Source organism: Cygnus atratus, chromosome 8 (genome assembly GCF_013377495.2).
Source record: "Cygnus atratus isolate AKBS03 ecotype Queensland, Australia chromosome 8, CAtr_DNAZoo_HiC_assembly, whole genome shotgun sequence".
NCBI classification, from domain to species: Eukaryota; Metazoa; Chordata; class Aves; order Anseriformes; family Anatidae; genus Cygnus; species Cygnus atratus.
The window spans coordinates 3,052,989-3,078,649 of NC_066369.1; the positions used below are offsets into that span (position 1 = coordinate 3,052,989).

A 25,661-nucleotide genomic window follows, 5' to 3' on the forward strand; every position below is an offset into this window, starting at 1 on the left:
TAGCTGACAAGTAATTGCATAGATTAACATGCATTCAGTGGTAGACCTGATTGCCTTAAGTTCATTTTACTTTAAGTTAGCATCTTTAAAACATTCTTTCAGCTATGAATACAGCTTTTCTAAAAATGAATCTTGGAAATTAAACTAAAGGTGTTACCTCTGCAAACCCTGTGCCAGCTACAGTGCTAACATTACAACGGGTTAAAACATTACAGGTGAAACAAGCTGCACAAGAAATAGAAATACTTAAATTTAAAATATCTGTTTGTCACCAGAGGCATACGCAAAAGGGAAGAAAGAAATAGGAACATAAAAATTTACTTCTACTATGGTCCTGAAAGATTCTGTTTTGGGCATTTAACAGTTAAAGAAGCAATGGCATGCTAACTGAGCACATTAAAACAAAGAGTTGGCAGCTTCTGAAGGAAAAGGGCTTGTGCTTCACTGTTCCAACTTGTCAGTCAACTCATGCCAGCACTCTCCACGTCTGCCTCTTCTACACACCCTCATTACATGTGTCTGTCTGGACTGATCTGTTCATCTGTTCAGAGACTCTCCCGACAAGTCAAAAATTCTGCCTTCTCTCTGCTCTGGAATTGGATCAAATCACCTCAGCATTTTTTGTAGCCCCATCAGGAGGCTTTTGTTTATGGTCTCATTCGGTTTTCCTTCACTACTTGTCTGTTTTTGATTTCCAGAATGGAGGAAGCTGAATTGCTGAAGGAAAGATTCCAGGCCATAACAGTAAGTGCTTATAGTTATAACTTGCTATTAAAAAAAAGCTTAGAAGTAGTATTGTAGTAATGAGCTACTTTGTGTTTCCTGCCTACTTTGTGTTTCCTGAAGAATGTTTTAATCTCAGGAAGGAGAATGAAAAAGACTTATGTGTGCTGGAAATTGTTACATTTTGATTCTGTTTTATAAGCTATTGATTTAAGACAGCGCAGTTGCCTGTATTGATCTTACTGTGTTGTATTACACTTTCAAATTTAAATTTAAAGCAGTGAAATTGTGTGCAAACAGCTACTGGACAGTTTAAAATGCATATTATCATCACAACTGAATGTTTGCTTGAAGGACAGCAGGTCAAAAGGCAGATAGAGAAATCCAGAACAAATCAATTTTCCCCTTTCACAACCAAATGAAGAGGTGAAAGATTTTCCTTTTTGCATTGTAGAATTAAATAAAAATGCTGAATTGATGATGCTCTACCTTAAATATTGATGTCTGAAAACTAAAAAGGACAAGCATAGATTAAGCAAATTCCTACCTGTCGGTTTTCAGAGGAGAAAAAAAGGACTGAGTGAAAGTAACGCTGAAGACCTAAGTAAACATTTTCAGTTTCTGTTCTAATGGGAAATCTGCCTCGAAAAGATATAATGTTTTAAAGGAAATACTGAGGGTTTGGGTTTTTTTTTTTTTTAAACAAACGTAAGTTGATTCTACAAAAAAATGGCCAAATCCAAGTTCTCCTCTGATTTAATCTCCACTCCAAACTATTCAGTTGCAAAAGAATTAAATTGAAAGAATTTGGCTGTTTGGGATAAGTAGAAAACTGCAGAAGGATCACTGTCACAGGAATTCTTTAAAAAATTAATAAGTTATTAACAGTTTAATTATTTAATTAAAAATTAATAAGTTATTAACAAAGTTATTTTTCACACTTTTGACATGATAGTGAGATAATTCGTGAAACAAATACTACCATCTGAATTAATTGTGGACAGAGTTAAAAAAAAAAAAAACATTTTATTGGAACTGAAAAATATGAGAACTCAAAAGGAAATCTACAGGAGGTGAAAAGGATTTGGGGTTGTTTTCCAAATATATTACACTTGATAAAAACCAACAGGCACATTTATCATATTTGCTTCAGACCTGATTCAAACTTACAGTAAGGTAACTTGAAATATTTGGGGGGTGTTTGGTTGGAGGATTTGGTTTGTTTACTGTAATGGTGTTTGAAGCTGACTCATAACCTGGACTTTGTCTCTCGTGTATGGGCTCAAAAGATAAGAAATGTTTTGAAGTTGCAGAGAAGAAATCCAGGCCTTGTAATATTTTATACTTCCTGGTATCTGACACAACAAATAGGGCAGCACACTCATCTGCTGAGGACTTCTATGCACATACAAGGATTAGTATCCAGCATCCTCCAGCAACATCTGACTGCAGAGGAATACTGGAGAAATTTTATTTATTTTTTTAGGAAGCCCATGACAGTTTCCAGGGTCTTGCAGTGCAGGAAATCAGAAATCATGCTTGGGTTCTATTCACAACTTCATTTATTACACTTGCTGCACAACATAACTATGTGCTCTCTAATATGATAGTTGTCTATCAATTCATAGCGTTTAATTGAAACAACTCAGTGTATTTGTTGCAATGTACTGCAGAAACAAAGGAGCCTAAATAAAGTGAAGTTATCAGGTTTAAGAATCAGCAATGAGCTATTCAAGAAAACAACAAAATCCTACTGCAAATAACTCCAAGGCTTTGGGAAGATATGTCCCAAAAATCATATCTTGGAATCTCAAGTGCTACCTAAAGATGTACATTGTAAAGGATCTTAAAGAGCACAGAAAGAGGCACTCAGGGATTCAAAGCAGTGAACAACACTTGCACTAAAGAGACTCCCATGTGTCTTAGATACCTCCAGGGACACGGACTCCACCAAATGGGACTCCACGTTGGGCAGCCTGTTCCACTGCTTGACCACTCTCTTAGTGAAATTAAAGTTAGGCTTTATTTGCATGGATTGACTTCATCCTAATGAACAACACACACTCTAGTTTTTAGCACCAAGTAATTTCTCTAAAGAGTTTTTGTTCTTTTAATTTGTAGGACAAAAGAAAACTGCAAGAAGAAATTACACAGAAACGTCGAAAAGTAGAAGAGGAAAAACTGAAGCACCAGCACTTAAAAGTAAGTAAGGTGTCGGAGTTATATAACTAAAGATAGCCTTAAGTTGTTCAACTTGCATAAGGGTTTTGGATTTTGGAATGCAAATCTTCATGCATTTAAGTCATGCTTTTACTGTCAAATTTTCACAGCTTTTTGGAGTCTTGCCAGGACTCCATTTGACTTTAATAAGCATCATTCCTTATAAAAAAAAAAAAATCACACTCAGGAGCTAATGTTATTTGATCACTTTCATGGCTTAAAATGAGATCATAACCAGGAATAACTCACAGCTGAAAATTAAGCCTCACATTTCAGACTGGGTGTGTACATTCCCTAATTCCACTACAGCAACCTTGCTTGCTACAGGACACGGCACAATAACGATGTGCAGTTGCACTTTTATCAGGCATAGAGGGAGAGAAAAGAAAAAAGAAAATCCAACACTGACCAATTTTTGTTTCTAGAAATATGCAAGATGTGGTATTTTACATGTCGTCTTATTTAGGAGTGAATAAAAAGTTTTCAAGAAAGACATGGAACGCAATACCTGAAGTGTGGTGTCTCTTTGAGCAAGCATGGGAGAAACATAATTAAAGCAGACTCCTCTTCAATACAGACACCTGCTCCAAGGTTGCATCTACCCTCTCTTTAGTGTCAAGCCAAGTTATGATACACTGGTTCACTGGGACAGGCAAGCCACTGCAAGTCACCTGTGCTTCAGGTTTTATCAGAAGGTAGTGACCACAAGGACAGGCTTAACCAATTGTGTAATACAATGGGCCTAGATGAGAAAAATATGTTTTCCAAATCCTATAACAGCAAAAGTGCAACTATGTTCTTCCATATATATGGTGTACTACAATTTACGTTTCAAGTTTCTTTGCCTATTAATTCTAACTGACTCTTCTGCCTTTCTTTTGAGGAGGAACTGATCTGTTCTAGACACCTCACTAATTCTCACTAGTGTTGCAGACAGTACTAGAGCAGTTCGCCAATATATTTAGTACGTGCTTTCACTTAGCACTAATAGGTACCATAGAGTTAAAACATCATCTAGAGGTTTACTTTAAAAATAAAAATACTCTGAAGGTGTTTTATGGAATTTGACAAAAACTAAAATGCTCCTAGAAAAATATTTGAGATACTAAGCTTAGCAAGGAAGAATCCTCTCCCCACAAACATACATGCACAGACAGACAAATGCTTGTTTTACAAATAACTATAGGCCAATGTTTCTAGAAACTCTTTTTACATTAAATCATGTGCTAAAAGAACCTACCATGACAGAGGTACACATTGCAATCCAAAGCCACATATGACATACCACTTTTGTAAATGTGGCAACAGAAGACCATCACAAGCAGGTTTTTTTTTGTTATTGAGCAACTTTTTCAGACAAAGAGTAGTAATATTTCACACACACACTTCCTCTGGAAGAAAACTGAGGATATAATTTGTTTGTCCTATAGAAAGTCACAAATCGTACATAAAGGTTTTTAAAATCAGTCACATTGCACATGAAATGAATCCAGGAACTGTATGGGAATTGATTCACTTGGCACAGAGGGATCAAGCATACATTAAAGTATTTATATGTATATAATGTACATATAAATATATTGTATTAGCTGCTCAGAGCACTCAAAATAGAGATTTTTTCTTCCAAATGAGTGCTAAGACAGGCACCTAATAACAGACATTTACTATATGAACATCCTCTGCTGCATGTCCTCAGAGACTTGCTCTTTAATAAGGATTGATGCTTCAGACTAACTCAGGTATTTCAACAGAGTCAAACAACACAAGAAACCTGTGCATAAATCACTTCAAAACAAGTTTAGACCTCTAGAATATTTAGTAATTTCTGTAAACATTACTGAGGGCTCATTTCCCTAGTGACTAAGGCTGATTTCACTCATTTATAGTATCGCCAGTTGTGTGTGGTGAAATTTAGAGCTCAATGACCTAGTCAGCATAACTCACACCTTTCCCTTGTGAAGCTATTGCAGGTTCATGATTCTCACTGTTATATAGATGTTCCTGTTAGATGGATATCGCTATTCTATTCCTAGTTTTGTCCTTGATTCCTATTTACAACCCTTAGCTTTTAGTTTATAAAAAGGTTTGGGATGGTTTGTTTTTAGTTTGGGTTGGGCTTTTGTTGTGAGTTCCTCTTTGTAAAGTGGAATCTAGCTTCCAACAACTTTGCTGCCCCCAGTCTAACTCCTTACTAGAAAGAGATAGATGAGGTGTAACACGTCCTATTTATCCAGTAGAGCTACATTGGAGAAGGAATATTTATTCCATACATGTGCCTCTCTGCCACATGGAGTAGAGGACATGAAAGCAACTACAGCACACCTGGGTGACCAGGGCTCTATGGAACTGCAAGGGCCTAACTGGCACCACAAGGGAGAGTATATGGGAAATTTCATCTTCAAGTACTTCTATTTACTGGCAACTAGTACTTCCTACTGTCTGGAATATTCCTCACTGAGGCAACAACGGAAAGGATCAGAGTTGCTTGAAAAGCATCGTCAGCAGTGGTGTGCATGTGTTTTCCAAGAGCTTTTCCAGTCTAGTTTACTATGTTTTTTGTTCTCTGACATGTCTGAATTCCATTAAATACTATCTTGTAGATGCTGGTCACACACCTTTTTCCAGGTGTTAATATTGAACTACAGCTTGAATGAAAATTACAAAAATTATTTATACTTCTCCCAGTTTCATGTAAGGTGAACTGCCATACCACTGGGAGAGCAAGACCTGCAAACTCAAAACACCTGTGCCTTCCTGTGGGCAACTGTGTCTTTATGGGTTAGTTCAGCCTTGTTAAGGATTACAATGGACTTATACCAGCAGCAGGCAAAGGACAGTATTCACAGAATTTGCAGACTGTAGTCACATTGCTGTGACAATGAACTACAGAAGAAAAGGATCATTTTCCAGCATTCTGGCCATTTTTAGGGTCTTACATCTTCCTTTAACATAACAAGGGCAATATGAAATAAATGTTCTTTCATATTAGAGCTGTAACAGGGCATAACATGCACAACCTAAATACTGTGCTAAAGATGCTTTACAACAGAAGGAAATGTTAGACAGCAGAAAGAACCTGACATCCCCAAGGCAGCTGCTCCTGCTCTGGCTTGTGCCAATGCCTCATCGGAGTAGCCTTCTGACTAACACCTAGAAATTGTCTGTTGTTCAAAGCCTGTTTCCACTGTGAAGTGTGTTACTCTTTCAGAAGTGGCTAAGGAAATTCATGAGGTTACATGACATTCAGTTGTGAGCAGCAAACTATTCTAGGAAAACACAGAAATAACACCATTGTCTATCCCTGTATTTCGGGAGTTTGTTTTCTTGGGTCTGACCCTACACATACATGAAGCTTTTGTTGATTTCAATGGGGGTTATCAGTTAGTAAGGTCCACAGCGCCAGCCTTGCTGTAGTTCTCACAAGGAATTACAGATTTGAGTCAGCAGTGCAAAACTTTCAGTTCCAACCAGGATTAAAATCTCACTTTTCTAGGAGTCCTACCCAGCACTAAAACCTGAATTCCTCAATTCAGAGGAAATTAATAACTGTGCTCCCTCTGACTTGGGAGAACAGTGTTTTGCAGTCAATAAAAGTTGTGCCAACACCAAACTGTATGCATCTACTAGATCAGATAAAACCATCCCATTAAAGTATCTGCATCCATTTCATCTGAGCCTTTTTAAAAGGCATCTGCCATGAAGTTGGAAGGGGCTGCTAAGTCCCCAGAGCCAGAGTCAAGGCTCAGAACTTCAGTCTTGAGCAGCCCTTGTTTCCTACAGATTTCCTAGGATCCAGTGTTGCGGGAGAGAACATTGTCGTACAGGACTAGTGTGACCATAAACGTTGCTCTTACCTTCTGCAGAAAATACTACCAAAGAGTGCCACAGAACTCCCAGCAAGCTTGCTTTATGCACAGTTTCTATCACACTGTTTGTGTCGCACGTGAAGCCAGTTGAAAATATGTATTTAACTACAGCCAGGTTCCCTATGCATCCTCCACCATCAGTCGGCCCTCAGTGATAACCTCACGTGAAGCATACAGGAAACAGAAAAGAGTGGGAAGCGACAGTTTAAATAACTCAATGCACAGGATGCGGGCAAGGACCCCAGCAGCCACTCCAAGCAGCACTGAGGCTAATGCAACCTTCTCACCAGTGCTGGGCATGGCTCTGCCTCAAAGCAGCAGTAGTCACAATCCAATTTAATTTTCATCCACATCCTACAATTAACACAATTATATATTAAAAAAAAAAAAAAAAACACAATGTGGATATCAGACATTTCAAGAAATCTAAATTACAAATGGAAAAATTTTGGTTAATTAAAAGCTTCATATACATGCTTCCCCCCAGTTGAAAAAGTTTCACTAAAGAGCCCTAACTCTCTCTTCTTCCCCAAGGCAGCACTGGATTTATGTTCTTGAGTTAGACTGAAGGGAGGGAAAAGATGACAAGAAAGTCTGCATGACTTTCAGCCTCTAGCCTACCAATATGAATTTATCTCCATGAATATCTTTCCCCTGAAATAACAGAGAACTCAGATGACTTTCAGATGCCACTGTTCACATAGTAGAGTGGCTGTAGGAATCAGTGCATACAGACAGATTTTGCAAAATTTGAAGACAACCTAGAGATCTACTTACCTATATACATGGCAGGACACTCATTTATAAACCACTACTATACAAAAAAAACCCTCCACCTAAACAGGTGTGGACCTAAATATGCAGTCCCTGGATCTGACCCTATGGTAGCAGTCCTAAATATGTTGTAGGTCTGCTCAAAGACTAACCACATATCAGCATTCTGGCCTTCACGTTTCCAGTCCTACTCTTGCCCCACATCCCCTCACCAGAGCCCTCTCTAGACGAAATGCTGAATTACACAAGTTCTTTTAAACTCAGGAGATAGTGTTGCATCATTAACTCCCCAGAGATCTCTTACCCGCAAACCACCTTATTTACAGAAACTTCTCATCTTTTTCCTCTCTTCCCCAGCATTTATGTAGTGCCATGACCCAATAAACTAGGGCTATTGAAATAAACCATAGCACTTCTGACCGAGGCCTTTTGCATGAATTTGTATTGTATGCGCTTTGGCCCAACCGTTCTGCTTTACTGAGGATAAAAGCACCATTCAGAAATGCTGAATACCTTAGGATGTCAGGTAGAAACTGATGTCCTACACCTTTACTTTGGGTAAACTAATAAAATGGGACACTGTTCTGACTGATTTTCTTTTTAAGTCAATCTCAAAACTCGTTTTTTAGTATTTCTCTTTCAGTAGCAGTTGCCCTGTTAGATTGCTTTATGCTAGATACAACACAAAAGTGTGGAGCACATCTATGACAGCAAGGCAAATACAGTAAATGACTGAATAGAGTAACTTCTAAAGTACACTTGTCTGTATTTTTCCTGTCAGAAAAAGGCCTTGCGAGAAAAATGGCTTTTGGATGGCCTTAGTTCTCTCACTCCAAAAGAGCAAGAAGAAATGCAAAAGCAGAATCGAGAGGACCAACAACGAACTCATGAGCTGGAACAAGACATCTTCAGGTAGGGTAGTAGCCCTTTCCCTCTGTCTGGGTTTAAGTGGTCCTTCCTTAAATGTCTCACCTTACTTTGTGAAAGATTACGATGTCAGTGAAGGCTAAACGCACGCAGTGTGATACAGAGTAAAGCAATCTTTGTTGTATTTTATGATCAGCTAGAATTAGAGCATAAAAAATGCTTCTATGTCACAAAGCTTCTATGTCACAAATTTTGTCAAACCGCACAGTAAATATTTTGAAAAGTATTTGTTTCTAATTCCAGATACATGTCATACTATAGTCAGACGTAATCCACAGTGTATGGTTTTGCTCTAAGAGAGTCATCATTGAGTCAGATTTTTAAAATATCAGTAAATCATTTTAGAAATTCTTCAATTTCGCTAGATCCCACACAGCCTTTAATACTTGATTTCTACCAGACCACAGCACTTCTAAACATCACAAGCTGTCTACCCCTATTAGTGTCACTTGCCTTACTTTCACTTATCTTCCATGCAATTTAATCACAGAAGCCTGTTACAGTGAAGGCATTTTTGTATCTTTTTCTTTATTAAAAATGTCCCTATAAGTCTTATTCCCTAGTGCTGCCCTCCCACACAGGGATAGCTTTGACCTACACAGGCAGTCACACATACGGCTCCTTTATTCACTATGAATGTAATTCTAGGCACTCACTACCTTGTCTGCAGTTAGCTTTTCCCAAACACAGTACAGCTCTGGATAAAAACTGGATCCAGGCATCCTGAGCAGTACCTCCTATTAGCATCCACAGCAAAGCTGAAGTGTTTTGGTTGCTTTAGATTCAGGAAAGTAACAACACACACCCACACACACACCACTTTTTTTTTTTTTTAAGGCTTCTTCGTCTATTTAAGTTCAATAGCACATTCCTCCGTACTCCCTTCTTCCTCCACTGTCCTCCTACACACTCTTTTGGCAAAGTTGTCACCCAGATTATCTCCACTGGTTATCTCACACCCACTCCCCCCCTTACTCCATCTGACACAAATGATAATTCTCCTCACTGACAGGCAACAGCCTGTGCTAGTTCTTCCTATAATTATGCTGATTTCTTGCTTGAAAGCACTTTTCTCAACAGAACAGCTTTTCAAGTAGCTCTCTGGAATTCTTTGTTGCAATGGTAGGAGGAAGACTGTGCTCTAAAAACGTCCCCACAGGAGGTGTTTATGAAGATGTGAGAGGGGTCCCTGTGACAGTGTGATCACAGGAAATGGAGCTGTGTGAGGCAGGAGCACTGGGGAAGTTGCACAGAGCAGGCAACTCCCCACCAATCTAGTGGAAGTTCAACCCTTCTCCAGACACTGGGAGGGTAGAATAGATTTTCAAAATCCTGTTAACTTCAAGTAAGAGCTGGAGGTTTAGCTGAAGTCTCCTTTGTGCCCCAACAAATTTGGTGAGGGGAGAATTATTTTTTTTTTTAGGCTTCAGAACCAAGTCTGGTAAGATATGTTGGGGAAAGGATGTTTTTATTCTCCTGACATAACCTACGCTGGTGCTAATGAATTTGATGACATCTGAGTAAAGAATAAGCAATACTATTATAGTGGAGGCCTGTAAGTGTCTATGCCACAAAAAAAGAAAAACTGTTTAACTTCTGCTGTATAAACTGCCTTATAAACACTGAGGTATTCCATCAGGAAGGGTAATCTCCAGCATCTAAATCTAGTCTGTTACCTGATAACAAACCTTAAGGGTTACCTGCACCTGAGTCATCGCAATTAAGCTGTCTCACAGCAATGCTGGCAGCAGGTCCAAGTCTTCCCAGAAACAGGACAGGAGGGAAAGCAGGATTGAGACTTAATTAGTATTATAGGATGGTTTTTAAGAGATTTCAGCAAATAGGGCTGATAAGTCAGATATGCAATGCCACTTCAACATTTCTCAGGATCTGGGTTTCTACTTCCAGTTGTAGAGTATTTTGATGCTGTTCTTGTAATTACTGTCTTGACTTTGTCTTCAGTTCAGCATCCTTAATTTCTATTTACACTCTTTCTATTTTTAATTCTCTATTACACCCATATTAAGCTTTACTTCTCTGAATGCAGCCATACAACTTTTTAGCCTGATTAGAATTTAACACTATTAGATATAGTAAAACAGTAACCAAGCTGGAGCTTCAAACAAAACTTTAACTCTTAGAGGTAAATTAGCATCAAAGAAATTTTAATTTTTCTGCTTCAATTCCAGATTGCAGTTGAGTTGAGAAGGAGTAATAAATTTATAAAATTTACCTGAATTAGAAGCTTACAGGTCCTTTGAAATATAGTCATAGACATTAAAATGAAAATTTCTAAATGCATTTTTGCTTTAAGGAAGAAGTGAGAGAAATGAGAGTGCTAAACCATTCATTTATACCTGATTGCTTACTTAAACAACATCATGAATCCCAGAGCAAAATCTCAGACCACCTCTTTTTTATATATATGTAAATATAATATATAAACATTTGTATAGTTTTATATATATAAAATTACAAGGCCCATATGCAGATGCACTGTGAATGGGAAGGCTGCACATTTAGTACTGTATCACATGACCAATAGCGCACACATTACACCAAACAAGGCCAAAGTTCCTGAGCTCATAAGCTTAATGTATGCTTGAACCTGCAACAGCCAAACTACAGAAATGTCTGCTACATTCCAACTGGAATTTTTACCAGAAACTTGATTAACATTCAGCCTACACCCCAAAAAAAGAGTTCAGTATTCCTTTCCCATGTAGGTCAGATTCAGGGATGCCAGTTTTTGTTGTTTTTCAAACTAGTTTCTATTTATATGCCTGCATTTCAGAGAAATGTATTAGGCATGAGTTCTCCTACATAAATCCAATTGAGTTAATTACAAGCACAAACAATGTTTGTGCATCTAGATGGCTGAGATTCTGACCGTAAATCAGCAATTTAAATGTTGATGAAAATGGAATAACTTTGCTTGCAACCATAAGTAGCACAATGGAAAAGTTGCATTAAATGTTTGGTTTTAGACACAGGCCTTTCTCCTCCTATTAAAATTGTTATTCTCTTTACAACACCCCTGCATGTTTCATGTTTTATATACATACATATGTATATATATATACACACACACACACACCACCATTCCATGGCAATTGATTTTTTTCCCCACTAAATATTTCTACAAATATTTGTTGTTAATACCAGACTCACCAACTAACTTTTCTTGCCCATGACCTTCTGGCAACCTCCCCTAGAAAGCTTCCTCCTAAAAATGATTCCTACTTGTTGTGGTTTAGCCCGGCTGGCAGCCAAACACCACACAGCCGTTCGCTCACCCTCCCCCCTCGCTCTCCGGGATGGGGGAGAGAAACGGGAAAGTGAAGCCTGTGAGTTGAGATAAGGACAGTTTATTAAGACAGGGAAAATAATAACAATAATAATAATAATAATAATAATAATAGTAATAATGTGTACAAAGTGATGCACAATGCAATTGCTCACCACCCGTTGACCGATGCCCAGCCTATCCCCGAGCAGCCGGCCCCCCACCCCGGCTAGCCACCCCTATATATTGTTCAGCATGACGTCAGATGGTATGGAATACCCCTTTGGCCAGTTTGGGTCAGCTGTCCTGGGTCTGTCCCCTCCCAGCTCCTGCTGCACCCCCAGCCTGCTCGCTAGCAGGACAGAGCGAGAAGCTGAAAAGTCCTTGGCTTGGTGTAAGCACTGCTCTACAACAATTAAAACATCAGCATGTTATCAGCGCTCTTCTCATCCTAATCCAAAACATAGCACCCTGCCAGCTACTAGGAGGAAAATTAACTCTGTCCTACCTGAAACCAGGACACTACTACCTGATGTACATGTGAAATACTTCAGATTTATTTGGAGTGAAAGACATCAGACAAATGACAAGCATAAAATGAAAAGATTAAATATAAGAGAATGACACTGTCTTCACTCTTACAATAACTTCACAGGTACAATGAAGTAGTACTTATGTAGCAAATATTGTTTCCTTCTATTGTGGATGTGTTTTGCCAGACAGCATATAGAAAAAAATAAGTGGTGATGTTCACCCACTATAAATCAAAAAAAGGATGAAAAAACAGTTTCATCACCAAGCAAGATACAATACGACAAGAAACCTGCATCCTGGAACTAAGAATAGGTACAGAAATGGTCCTAACTATATTCCTGACCCACCTAGCAGTAGAAAAAGTACTTCTATCACCATTGCTAAAGTTTTAAAGACAATTTGGAGGTTTTAAGGCCTTACTAGCAAAAGAAACATTTTCATTATTGATATATTTATTCTCATAACTAGGCAATCCATACTTTAGAAACTTGGGCAGCTTTTGTCCTCATTACACACAGAGGAGATAGGCAAGGCATTTGACTTTACAGATGGAGAACTGAGGCAGAAGAACATAGCTTGAGTCATATGGAAACTTCCCTCTGAACTAAAAATTTAAGCAGGTTTATTCTCAAACATCTCCTCCTGTAAGTTATACCTCCTACCACTGTTCAATAGTGGTCTGGCAAAGGCCTCCAGAGAGGCATCTATGCTTTCTTCCATATCATGTCTTGTTTAGACATACTCAACCCAGTTTCAAACTAGACAGAGATACAGAAACCTAGTAATGCCAAGTCTAGCATGAACAAAGTCCACTAAAAAGCACAACATATGCACTCACCATACTTGCACAGCACTTTTGCTGTGCCATAGATGGTACCCAAGCTAGTAAAAGCTTGCCTGACTACATATACATAAAATGAAGTCACACCTTTGACCTATGCTGTCAGATTGCAATACTGATCATGTACATACTTGTCATGCAGTAACAATACGATATATTGAGAAGCTCAGTAGAAATTTTCTGCTGTGCATCCAATTATTAAAATTCACTGTTGCTTCAAGTAGATTCTGTCCACTCTGACAGTTATGTGGTTTTCATTATCAATTAAAAAACTGAATCGCTTTAAAGAGTTTTTTTTCAATACCCCTAGAACCATGGATGTTTCTCTCAGCTGAGAGCACAATTGCTTGCCGCTGTATGCAAGTTATTTACAACAGTGGCATTTCCATTACCCTCCTAAACCTGCTTTAAAACACTCTTTACTTGGATGTCAAATAGAGCTAGCATTTATGTTAGGATTTGGGCATTTTTCAATAAAAGGGAAGGTTCCATTCCTTATACTGACAGTAAAACAGTGAACAGTGGGTGGCCTGAGCCACCTTGCAGACAAGTAACTCAAAGCTCGGGTTACAGACAAAAACAGCATTTACACTTTTTTTTCTATTCACCCTGTTTATCTGTTAGAAGTTGCAGTGAACCAAGTGAGCAAGTCGTGGGTCAGGGAACAAGGTGAATTAAGATTCAGTCCCATTTTATCATTTGATTTTCAGCAAATAGCATTCATTTGTGACAGACTTAGTTGCTAAACGACATACTTAAAAAAATGCACAAACATCACCATGTTACTAAGAACTACTCTAGTTTGTAATGTGATACATACATTAAGGCAGGCTAAGGCTAGATAGTTTCCAATGCTGCTAAAGCATTGACTCACCTCAAAACATGCAAGGACTTGCTAAGCTGCCTTTTCCTCTCAGTCTGGTATCCTCCAGGGTGGTATCCTACTATCTGTTTTTCACCCATAAGCCTTTTTCTTCTGGGGTGGTAGTGGTGCCAATCGCAGATCAGCTGGTGGCCAGCAGCAGTCAGGTATACACTGAAGGATTTGTTAACTCAGCTACTGCTTTGGCAGAGACACCACCAGTTTAGAATCTCATCTTCTAAAGCTCCTTATTTAATCCATATCTCCATACTACTTTCTTTGCCCTCTAAAACAACAAACACTACTCAAGGAGGAAAGGACAAATATCCAGAGGACTGATTTAATGCAGTAACTGCATTATGCTTCCAGTACTCTGCAAGACACAACAACACCATGAAAAAAAAATATTGGCTTTAGTTTGTTTTAAAATAGTCACTGTTTCAGCTGCTAGACCCTTTCAAACCAGACTGTGATTAACTTCCTAAAAATGGCATTGATTCAGAGTATTTAGAAGCTGCTAAAGATGGAAAGAGATCCTGGTCTAAATTTTGAACTGTACAAAGTCAAAAGGACTTTGATTTTTTAAACAACGTATATTGTGTTTTTAAAAAGTTGCCTTTCAACAAGTTCTAGTGTGCACATACACAACATTCTCTGAAAAAATGAACCATAAGAGGTATTTACATCTATATACTACTATGTGTTAAAAAAGAGACAAGTTCTAGATGCAATTTTTCATTTGCATGGGTATAATTTTTCTTTAGCACCACTGATCACTGAATCAGTCCTCTTAATTACCACTTGAAGTGGGTGTTTGTATGGGCGTGAGAGCATACATAAAATTAAATACATTTCTTGATCTCCCAGATAACCTTTTTTTTCTTTTTGCCTAGCCATCTCCCCCACCCCCACTTTGCTATTTTAATAACTTTCCAAGATTTTTCTTCTTCTTACACCTGAGTCTAGCAGCAGTTACAGTCCAGACTAAAACAAACTCATAGTAAAGGTTAATGATCCTTTAGTTCATTATGCTTCTATGAGTTTTTAATGCTTAATTTTAACATTATAATATTGCAATCAAAGTCTCCTGTAAAACCACATTTCAATATATTAAGTAGTATTCCATAAGAAATGCAGAAATATAGAATGCGGTCATTACATTAGTTTCTTTCATAGCAGTGTAAGAGTTCTTATTTTTATTTGTTTTACTTTCATCCTGAATGCACTTTTCTTCACATCTCAGTTCTGAGATCTGCGATACCATATGTGTTGCAAAAAAGAGGATCTTCTTACCACCAGCTGAAAATCCACATAGTATTCTACTATTGTAGCTCTTCAACTTTGATTTTAAAAAGGGCAAGAGCCACAGCATTATTCAGAGTCCTCAAGCAATCACACAAAAGCAGTTAAATAATGCTTCTCTGCTAGCCTGCATTCAACTATTCTGGTCTGCTTACTGTTTTAAATGCAGTTGAAATTTCTACTATTAGCATTGACTTTGGTATGGTGTCTTAGATCTTAGTCCATACTAAAGAATAAGTCAAATCAGAATGCAGTTTTTCCTAGCATATTGGAGTACAGTCCATCATTATTTTATTTTTAGTTTTGGATCTGATCATCCAGTGATAATTCCCTTATGACTAGAGAGTCAGCAACTGTGATATCATTTGCAGTTGCCTTAAGTCTACAGTCATCAACTTCTACAGGGATTCAAAAACAATGGAAGACATTTTAGTCAAATATGGAACATTTTAAAATTTACTTCTGTTTTTTCCTATAAGTTGAAGCAAAAGGGTTTGCAAGAATGAGAAAGAGATGAACCAGAAGGCTAAGGCTATATAGCACTCATCCATAGCGGGAGAGATCCAGTTCAGAGCTAAATTTGGACTTGATTATGAATCTCCTTCATGGAAAAGTGACTTTATGACTAGTAGGCTACAAAGAAAGCTTCTATCTAAACCCCCCAAAATATGTGCTTATGCGGAATGGAAGTGTCTCGACTACAGAGGAAAAAATAGGTTGTGGGACACCTCCCTAAAGTCACTACCTTAGTCACACCAGAGAAAAGAATTTGATTGAGATACTTTACCTTATAGACGTGCTTTAACAACCAGGCATAGATTTCTCCCTCTCACATATACAGAAGTTAAATATTTTGTCCTGGACCTTTCTGACTAGAAGTGTTTCATCGAGCACCTCAGTGCTGAGAAAATAAGAACTCCAGTTAAGAAAGAGACACCTTAAACATTTTACTCAGCTTTAATACGCAAGAAACCATATCATATAGCTTTAACATACAACAGAAAAGGGGAAGAAGAAAGGGAGCTGTGGCCCCTTTTAAATCAAGTACAAGCCTAGAGTACAAATCAATAGCCAAAAAAATTCTGACTGCTGAGCTTCAATCTTTTACAGAATGAGGGCTTTTAAAGAAAATAACCCACCAGCCATGTCTTCACTGGCAAGTGACTTGCACTACTAAAATCTGATGGAGATGAGCCAAGTGCTGAATATCCTTCTGTTCTAGAGAATATCCAAAGTTATTGTGTTTGGTATCCTTAAGTTATCTTTGTAAAACAAAGCTCTCATTGACTAGACTGAGGTGCAATCAAAGGCTCCTTCTATACTAAATGGACCCTTAAAAATTGTTTTAGTGCAGGAAATCTCATCTAAATGCAAGTTTAGAAAGTGGTTATTAACACCTGATGTGACATGTATCATAACTGTATGAACTACTCAGTTTCTCTTGCCAGTGCATTGGTAATACAGGTGAGGATATTACTTGAGCAAACACTTCAAACATTAGCCTTCCAAGCTGCTTGTCCTAGGTGCATTGAACTGGTGCATCTCACATGACTACTGTTATGCTGAAAACAAATCCTTTCTAGAGACTTGATTTCAGCATTTTCCCAGAGAATCAAGTAAAAAAACTGATGAACAACTAGGAAGCACACCTATGTCTGTAGACACCTTAGCTCACAATTCTGAAGTGGAACCCTTAAAACTGCCTGGTGTTTTAAAGTTTGTAGACTAGACAAGAGCTGTTGCAGCTATCAGAAATGCTACAGTCACACACCCATCCCGACCCCAGCCCCCACACTTATCCTGCATATATAAATATCTTATAATCATAAATATCTTGCATTTATTCACCTCAAGAACCAAGTTTCTACTGTCAGTCAGGCTTTGTTACATTTTTCACCAAAGGAAAGAAATTTGAAATCCCAGAACCCACATTCACACATGCAAAACTGTACAGAACTGTCTTGGTGTCCGAGCCTACCTTCGGAAAGCCTCTTTACCACTCTAGGTGACTGCAAATTCTTCATTCTTGATCCCAAAACAAACTCATAAAAAAGCTTCAGAATTCAGTCTCTCTTATCATCCTCTGGTGTGCAGTTTGCATAGTATTCAAAATCCACATGATTATGTAGTTTTCGCTTCATAAAAATAGTCTGCAAAACATATCACTATTATGATTCCTAGCTATAATAATTTTTACATTAGAAAATCAGTTAAGTACTGTTTTACCTATTTTAGTTCTACGAAAAGTATTTGCAAATGCCATTATTTTATCAAATAAAGCCTTGATATATCAGCACAATACCTGCTCTCTCTCAGAAATATGAATGCAATTTTATTTCCATGGATAAAGATGGTCCTACGGGAATTGCAGCTTCTACTAGATTGATTAGACCTTTTCTCTTTGTGTTATCCTCCTGAATTCAGCTTAGCTACATATATTAAAATATAGTGTGCGAGGTGACCTCATATAACTCCAACTCTTGGGGTTAGAAGAACATCCTTCTGACTTTTACAACCAGAGACTTCACAGATTTTGTCCTAAATGTTCAAGTACACACAGAATGAAGAAACAAGCAAGTCATAACCCTGGTGTGTGTAACTAGACTAGTTTCCTACATCATAATTACCATGGAATGATCACATTTCTTGAGACAATGTAGAGAGAAAATTTGCTTAAAGATGAGGTAATCCCATGGGGGCATACATTCCTTACCTATTCTCTCATGAAAAATAAATAAGTTAACATCAGTCATTGTTTTCACAGTAGGCCCAGCAGGAATCTGGCAGGTACGTTTTTTAAAAACTGAGAATACTATTTCAGTTTTTCCTGAGGCATGTGAAATTACAAGCTGATTCTATATCAGAGTGAGATTTGCCAGGGTAAGTAGAATCAGCCCCACTAGTGTCCGTATTCAAAATGAATCGAATCTGCAGCGTTGTTCTCTACCTGATATTAAATCAAAGGGAATTGTAATTGCAGACTGGAGAAGGAAATTGAGGCCCTTGAAAAAGAGGAAATGAAAGTCTCAGCTAAGGAAGAATCTATTTTAAAGAAACTTAAGTCAGTTGAGAAAACAACAGAAGACATAATAAAGGTAAGTGCCAAATTACTCCAGAGGTAGAATGTGTTACTTATTCATCATCATAATCAGGGAAAGAAGAGCTAGCTGGATCATGCAAGTGGTCATGAACCTTTGTTCTGAAACAACGGTAGATCAAATACAAAGAGGGGCCAAGAAATTATATTGTTCAAGTGTCCATATGTTTCCATTTGCTTTTTGGAGCAGGGCTTGGAGGTCAGGAAACAATTCCTGTCATAACTTATCTATAGCACATCTCAAGAAAACAGCACTGCCACCAATCAACAACTTTGCACCTCAGCAAAAGATAGACACAATGGTACAGAGACCGACTTATGCTCCTTCAGGTGATGCATCCAACTAAACTGCATCATGCTTTCCCCTCAGTCCCCAAGAGAAGTTATAGTGAAAAGTGATTTATCATTAGTCATTCGCCTTTGTCTAAAGGTCATTTTGATATGAAACTGATGAAACTCAACCTCAGTTTTCCAGTTGTTCTTACATATGCACACATATATTTTAAAAATAAGCAGGGAGATAATTAACTGGAAAGCCAAAGTACGGCCTTTGGAAAAATCATTGAAGTCAATCAGTCTGGGCTACAGCATGAGGCTGTCTCACTGAGTAACACTTTCTGATGTCTTGTCTTTACCAGTATGATTCTAAGTGACACAGAGTAAGATGACCAGAAGCAAGTTCCTCTTTCCCACTTGCCATACTCCAAGCTGAGTAGATTCCACCTTTAGGTACCTGTCAGTATGAAGCCATGTACAGAAGTTAAAACTATTATGTAAAGCAAAACACTGTCTAGTTAACATCTTAAAACTGACTAATCACATTTATTATTAATGGTTCTCTTTCCTAGTCAGTGAAGACTGAAAAAGCAGGAGCTGAAGAAGGTAAGTTTAGTAAAAAACAATTCAAAAAAGGTTCTCGTAAAAGTCAGTAAAAACAAATAAGTGCATTGGTGATATTCTTTATTCAGAGGCAGCAGACTACATATATGCCAGCATACCTGACCTTCCCAAGTATTTCAGACCTTCTGCACTGAAAAGGGCAGGACATACTGTCACTGATGATGAAGAAAAGAGAAAAGGTACTGCTTACTAACAACTGCAAAGGGTGCCAGTATTTGCAAAGGCTTCCTAAAAATTGAATCTAACACTTTAAGGAAAGGATGAGCATTATAGATATGAGATGATGTTCTCAGTTAAGCTGCGTTATGTTATCAGTGATGTCAATAAAACTGAGAGGTGGGACACAAGGCATTTGCTTTTGAGAATAAGATCAAATGTTTTCAACACTGAAGCTTCCTTCCAGTACTTCATTCCTCTATCTGGCATAATTTAGTAGCTCCTCCCTTCATACTACACATTTCACATTTTCTGCCAGCAGTTACATCCACCAGTTAGTTGGCAGTACCTGGTTATTTCCTACCAACTCCACTTTCTAACCCCTGAGTGCCCAAAACTCTCAGTTTGTAGCATGTCAAGGTCCTTCAACTGCTATTGCCAAGCACACCACTGGAGGCTAAGGTTAAATGTGTCTTTCTCAGTCAGAATCACATAACAAAAACTGGCTCCTCATCAGCTTATTTTTCCTTGCAGAAGTAGATCCAACCAAAAATATTTTTCAACTTCAAGTTTTGACAAGGTGGAAAGGGGGGGATTCAGAATGAGAACCTAGTACATTGGTTATGTATGCGATAATTTTACGTCTTTGATAATTCGTTCTGACAGTCTTTCTCCATCACTGTCAGAACTCTTCTAAAATATCTCTTCCAGCCACTGCATCATCAGTTTAAGCACTTGTTTCTTTCAACAGCATTGTTTGCAATGGAAATTAAAGTTGAAAAAGACATGAAGACAGGAGAAAACACAGTGTTGTCAACAATACCTCTTCCCTCGAATGAGTTTACAGAGACAGGTATTAAAGTCTATGATGATGGTAGGAAGTCAGTCTATGCAGTGTCCTCAAATGGCAGCACAACACAAAATGGGATGGATGAACTTGCTCCTGTTGAGGTGGAGGACCTTCTAAGGCAGGCAACTGAAAAAAATTCCCAGTCTCCCACAGAGTATCACGAGCCTGTGTTTGCAAACAAGTTTTGCAGACCAGTTACTCCTCAGAAAGACAAATTAGTCCCCGGACTAAAACTGGAAGACACACATAGAAGAGAGATGAATGGACTCAGTCAGACAGAATTCTCTCCTAAGGGGGAACACTTCATGCAGCAACATAAAGAGAACGGGCTTGGTCTTCCAAAGCCAACACCAAAGTCTCCCTCTCCAGAGCTTTCACATTCAGAGAAGAAAGCACACACTAATCCTGAGAACAGAATGATACATAATGAAAAAAGAAAAGCTGCACATGAGGAATTAAAACCTTATCAGAATACAATAGAAAGACATAATGAGACAAGGTTTTTACACTCCTACCATCATAATGAAACATCCCCTGCACCTCAAGATGAGGAAGATGTTCAGTACAGGATCGTCCAAGCTGTACCATGTTACGTGGATGACTCAGAACCAGTTACAATGATTTTCATGGGTTATCAGCGCATTGATGACGATGATGCAGAAGCAGATCAAAAGTTGTCAAGATATGATGGGGTTATCCGCGCAGAATTAGTTATTATTGATGACGACGATGATGACAACAGCAAATCTGAGAAACCATCATATCATCCCGTAGGCCATTATAGTCAGGTTTATCAGCCACCAAGCAGAAAAACCACAGAAGTGCCACAGATGAACCTGATGAGAAGCCTGGGCTCAAGCCTGAACAAGGCAACCCACAAGAACTCCATCTCCCTACAAGAACAAGAGGAACGCTTAAGCTCACCTATGCACCACATTCATCTTCAGAGTCAGGTATCTGGAGACGGTACTGAAGATCCCTCATTAACAGGTAACAGAAAAGGAAAATCATGCCGCTGCTGCTCACTCATGTAGCAAACCTGATACTACTCTCTGGTAGCAGCTATTTCCCTTATTACTTTGATTGTTTCGTGGACCAATATGCAATTACTAATCATTTCTTTGCTTCTTTGTTAACAAACGCTAATCTGCATTTTGGTACTGTTGAATTATTTCATCTTTAGCAATGCACTAGTTACCATATCAAAATTTTGTAAAAAATACCACCTTTCACAGAAAAGCCAGTTTCTGTGATTATCAAAGATTAAAAGTTGTTCTCTTTAAAGTTACAATTAAGGGATTCATTTATACTACCTCAGTTAGAAGGATAATTTTCATTTCTACAAGGTAACTAACAGCATTGCTTCTTGATGCTGTCTCCATACTGGAATTTTTTGTGCCTATCTGCATTCTAACCACTTCCTAGATAATCCAAATTGCACCTTAAATCAGAAAGGCTGTTTAATAACCAGTTTTACTCATCATTTTTCTGGAACCAACACTTCCAGCCTTGCCTTGACAATGTCTATGCAAGTTTTAACATTTTTGTTGACCTGAGTTAAATATCTTTATAGTTTCTGAAAAACGATGTAAGTTTTCCTCTCTACATTTGGTTAGTCCATACTATTATTTCTTAGCACTTTTTATAACCTATTCATATTTAAGATGTCTGTTTCTTACTATAACGTTTATAATAAAAGGCTGAAAGAACAATAGCAAGAAAGGTTGAAGGGATAATAGCATGGTTATGTTGTATTTTAGTGCATATAATTAAACTACATTTAGGAGTATTTACAGATCACCATATTTCAGACAGTAGCCACATTCTGCACTAGAGAATGTTGTATTTGAATTAAAGGGATGCCAGGGGTGCTGATTCTACATTCTCTCCCTCCCCTCTCTCCTTTTTCCTGACTATATCCTGAGTAATCTTGCAATTTGGAAGCAAAAGTGCAAGGCCCTGCCTACAGATGCACTGGAAGTCCAGAATTTCTTTACAATGAAAGTAAAGCCAGGAGAGAGGGTGGACATTAGATCACATAAAGAAATTTCAAGTATTTGTGCAGCTGTATGCATTGACTGGGAAGAGCTGTTAAGTAATTCTCTCAGTTGAGGAGCATCAACCTCATGCAGTCACGCACAACACAGCCTGAAATACTCCAGCAGTGCTGCCCAGTGCTTCTGATCATTCACTGCCCTTGTCTATCACTCAGGAGAACCTTTGCTTCCCTCAAGCACCAATTCTGCTGTCTGTGCAATTCCTGTGTCCCCCAGGAGCAAAGGCTGCTGCCAAGAACCCTATGCCAACAAATGAAAGCACCAGTGGCTGGCTACAGACAAGATAAACCATTCCAGCAACTGTTCCAGCCCCTTGTGTTTTGGGAATAGTCTCTTAATTCCCCTATAACATATGTCTGGACAATACAGAGAAGCGATACCCACCCTCCAGAAGCTAGTTGCTAGCAAAAACAATTTGTTCATCCTCCAGCCTGCTGTGTGGCTAGACCTGAATAGGCCCCGGGAAAGAGGAAAGCTGGTAGCACCATTCAGGTGGGCCACATACCTGAGCCGTTAGCTGAGCGCCTCCACCTGTAACAATCTTTTGCCTATTTTTGTCTCCTGAAAGAAGCTTCTGATGCTTCATTTTTCCTGCCAATCTCTGAGCAATTTGGTTTCCCTCTTTTGAGGCTAGTGGAAAACAAATAATGACTTTTGGGGAAGTGGAAAACATAGCAAAGACATTTGAGAACCTGTTCTATTAATTTATATTTGTCTTACCCATTTACTTACAAGTACAATACTAAGGAGAAAATAGCCATTTAGGAAAAATCCTTGTTCCATTTAATAGCAGCTTGCTAACTGCCCCAATAAAGTCAAAAATACACCTGCGTCTTCAGCTCTGCCTCCAAGTGAGCACCTTCAAGTGCCCAGTAGAATCAGAAATTAAGCCATATTCCTCTTTGCCCCTCCACATATATATTACCACTCCTTAGGACATTTTCATCAGTGGGAAAAAAACAGGAAATGACTCATTTTTTCCCCAAGCAGCCCTGTAATCCCACTGCTAATTCTAAGAAAGAAACAAAACCAGGAAAGCCTCTTACACCTAGAACAATGAATGACAAAGAGCAAGGAAATAAACTCTTTTCAAGCCTCAGCCTACCAGGTTAACCATAAACACCACCAGTGAAAAGAGGGGAGTCAAAATCATTTTGGTATCTCAACATTCATTACTAAAGCAACAAGCCATAAAAGAAAAATAATCCTCTCTGAAATTAAGACTTGGGAAGCAATGGCAGTATTTGAATATTAAATAGACACCGAGGGCTCTTTGAAAGAACAGAAAGCAAGAAAGCACAGGACAGACCACGAAGCAAGTCCATTATGTTACAGTCTTGCTTTGGGAGCAAAATGAAACTCCAGAGCAAGTTACTGAAATGTTAGGGATGATAAAAGACAACTTAGATGCAGAGGAAGTGTTCCATGTCCAAACCAATATGGAGAAATATGGGATTAAATTAGTAGACTTCAGCATAGCCCTAACTTGACAGAAGCACAGGACATACCTCTTTCCGTACTGGAGTAATTTTCATTTCCCTATGAGCTTGGTGGGAGATCAATATCTCATGGCACACGCCTTCAGAAATACAGATAGAGAGGGATGGTAGTGCTGTAATTAGCACCCTAGCATTCAGGATTATTAAGCTTATTTTCTTCTTTAAATTTCAATCATGCAAATATTTTGAAGATTCAATACTCACTAGGGAAAATGAAGTCCTTGGGGGCGTAACAAAGGCTAGACATAATGGAATGAATGAAGAAAGGAAAAACTGAAGCTCAGTAGGCAGAAAAACCTCCTGACAGCATGGAATAGACTTTCATGGGAAGTGAAAGTGTAACTTTGGGCAGGTAGCTGGTCTAGATGAGCTAACTTTTTCTTTACCACTGGAAGATATACAACCATGGAAAACAATACTTGCCCAATTTGTGCTGAAGAAAGTATTGTACAACAAAACTGTTTAACAGAGAAGGAAAATGCATACATGCCACCTGTTTCTATAACGCAGAGTGAAAGACAAAAACACATCCCTGGACTATTGGTTATGACAGGCTAATTGCTCTCAAACCACAACCAGGATTTGAATCCACCAGAGTACCTTGGTCTACAAACAGTACAGTCCTTGTAAGAGCTAAGCTTAACATCAGTGGTCCCATAATAAGGTTATGCTCAGATGCTTCTGTGATTTGCAACAAACTTCAAAACATGACTTGAACTGGACATTTGTTTGACCTGCATATATCAAGTAAACAGCTGCTTTGGCCCCCTGTCTCCCAGTACAGAGGAACATGCATGTTGGAGGGAAGAAATGCTATTTCGGGTGACTCTTCAAACTAACAGGTCAGAGGGCTGGAGATTATTCCCACTGCATTCTCAGATCAAGAGCTTAGTGGGGGGAGGCTCTTACATATCAAACAAAAGCACTATATTGCTGTTCTAAAAATAACCTTAACATTTAATCATCTGCCCTGCATTGTCACTTTCAAATGAACCTACCTTATACCCAGTTAAAGACTATAGCCATACTGATGTTTATACAGATAAATTACTCCGTCAGATTTAATTCAGGAATATGACTAACTCCCACCCTGACTCACTGCACCAGGAAGAGGGAAGTTTGCTTTGAACATCAACAAAAGAAAAAGGCTTCCAAACAGTTACAGTGCCCACTGAGGAGTTTAGTTTAAACAACGGGTTTAATTATTCGTGCATCCTTTTAATCTGTCAGCTTCTAGTCAAGAACAATACCATCTGTCTGTAATGTGTTAGTGAAGGTAACAGAAACAGAACAGATAAGAGAGCTGTGCTAATTTTCAAATAGTGATAATGGAATACGTTTCTTATTACTCACTTTATTGCCAAATTACTAGAACTAACAGCTTCTACTAATTTCTTTCTGTAACACTAAAACAATGCTTATTCTGCTGGATTAACCATTGGAGGTACGTGTATTCTTCGTTATTCTAAATACAAAGATTTAACATCAGAAATAGGAAGACTTAAAATACAATGGCTTTGTTTGTTTTCTTTTTTTCAGCTCTAAGGATGAGAATGGCAAAGCTGGGGAAAAAGGTGATTTAACAGCTATAAGATGGAAGTAAATTTCACTACTCAAAGCAGAATAAAGCTATGAAGATTTTCTTCAACATACCTTTTGGATCTTAATGCTTAATGTTTTGTTCTTCTATTTTATGCATCTGGGTTATTTTGCCTATTGCATAACCCAATGGACTCTAACAGACTTTTAGATTCAGCCAGCTGCCAC

The 25,661-nt window shown here is 38.3% G+C and overlaps 1 protein-coding gene across 1 annotated transcript; it reads left to right on the forward strand.

Moving 5' to 3' along the window:
• Positions 1-699: 699 nt before the first annotated feature.
• Positions 700-25,477, forward strand: PALMD (palmdelphin). The gene is made up of 8 exons (XM_035537943.1): positions 700-744; positions 2,845-2,925; positions 8,365-8,495; positions 18,316-18,430; positions 19,281-19,314; positions 19,401-19,511; positions 20,240-21,328; positions 25,434-25,477. Exons 1-8 carry the CDS (start codon positions 700-702, stop codon positions 25,475-25,477), a joined length of 1,650 nt encoding a protein of 549 aa, XP_035393836.1.
• The last annotated feature ends 184 nt before the right edge of the window (positions 25,478-25,661 follow it).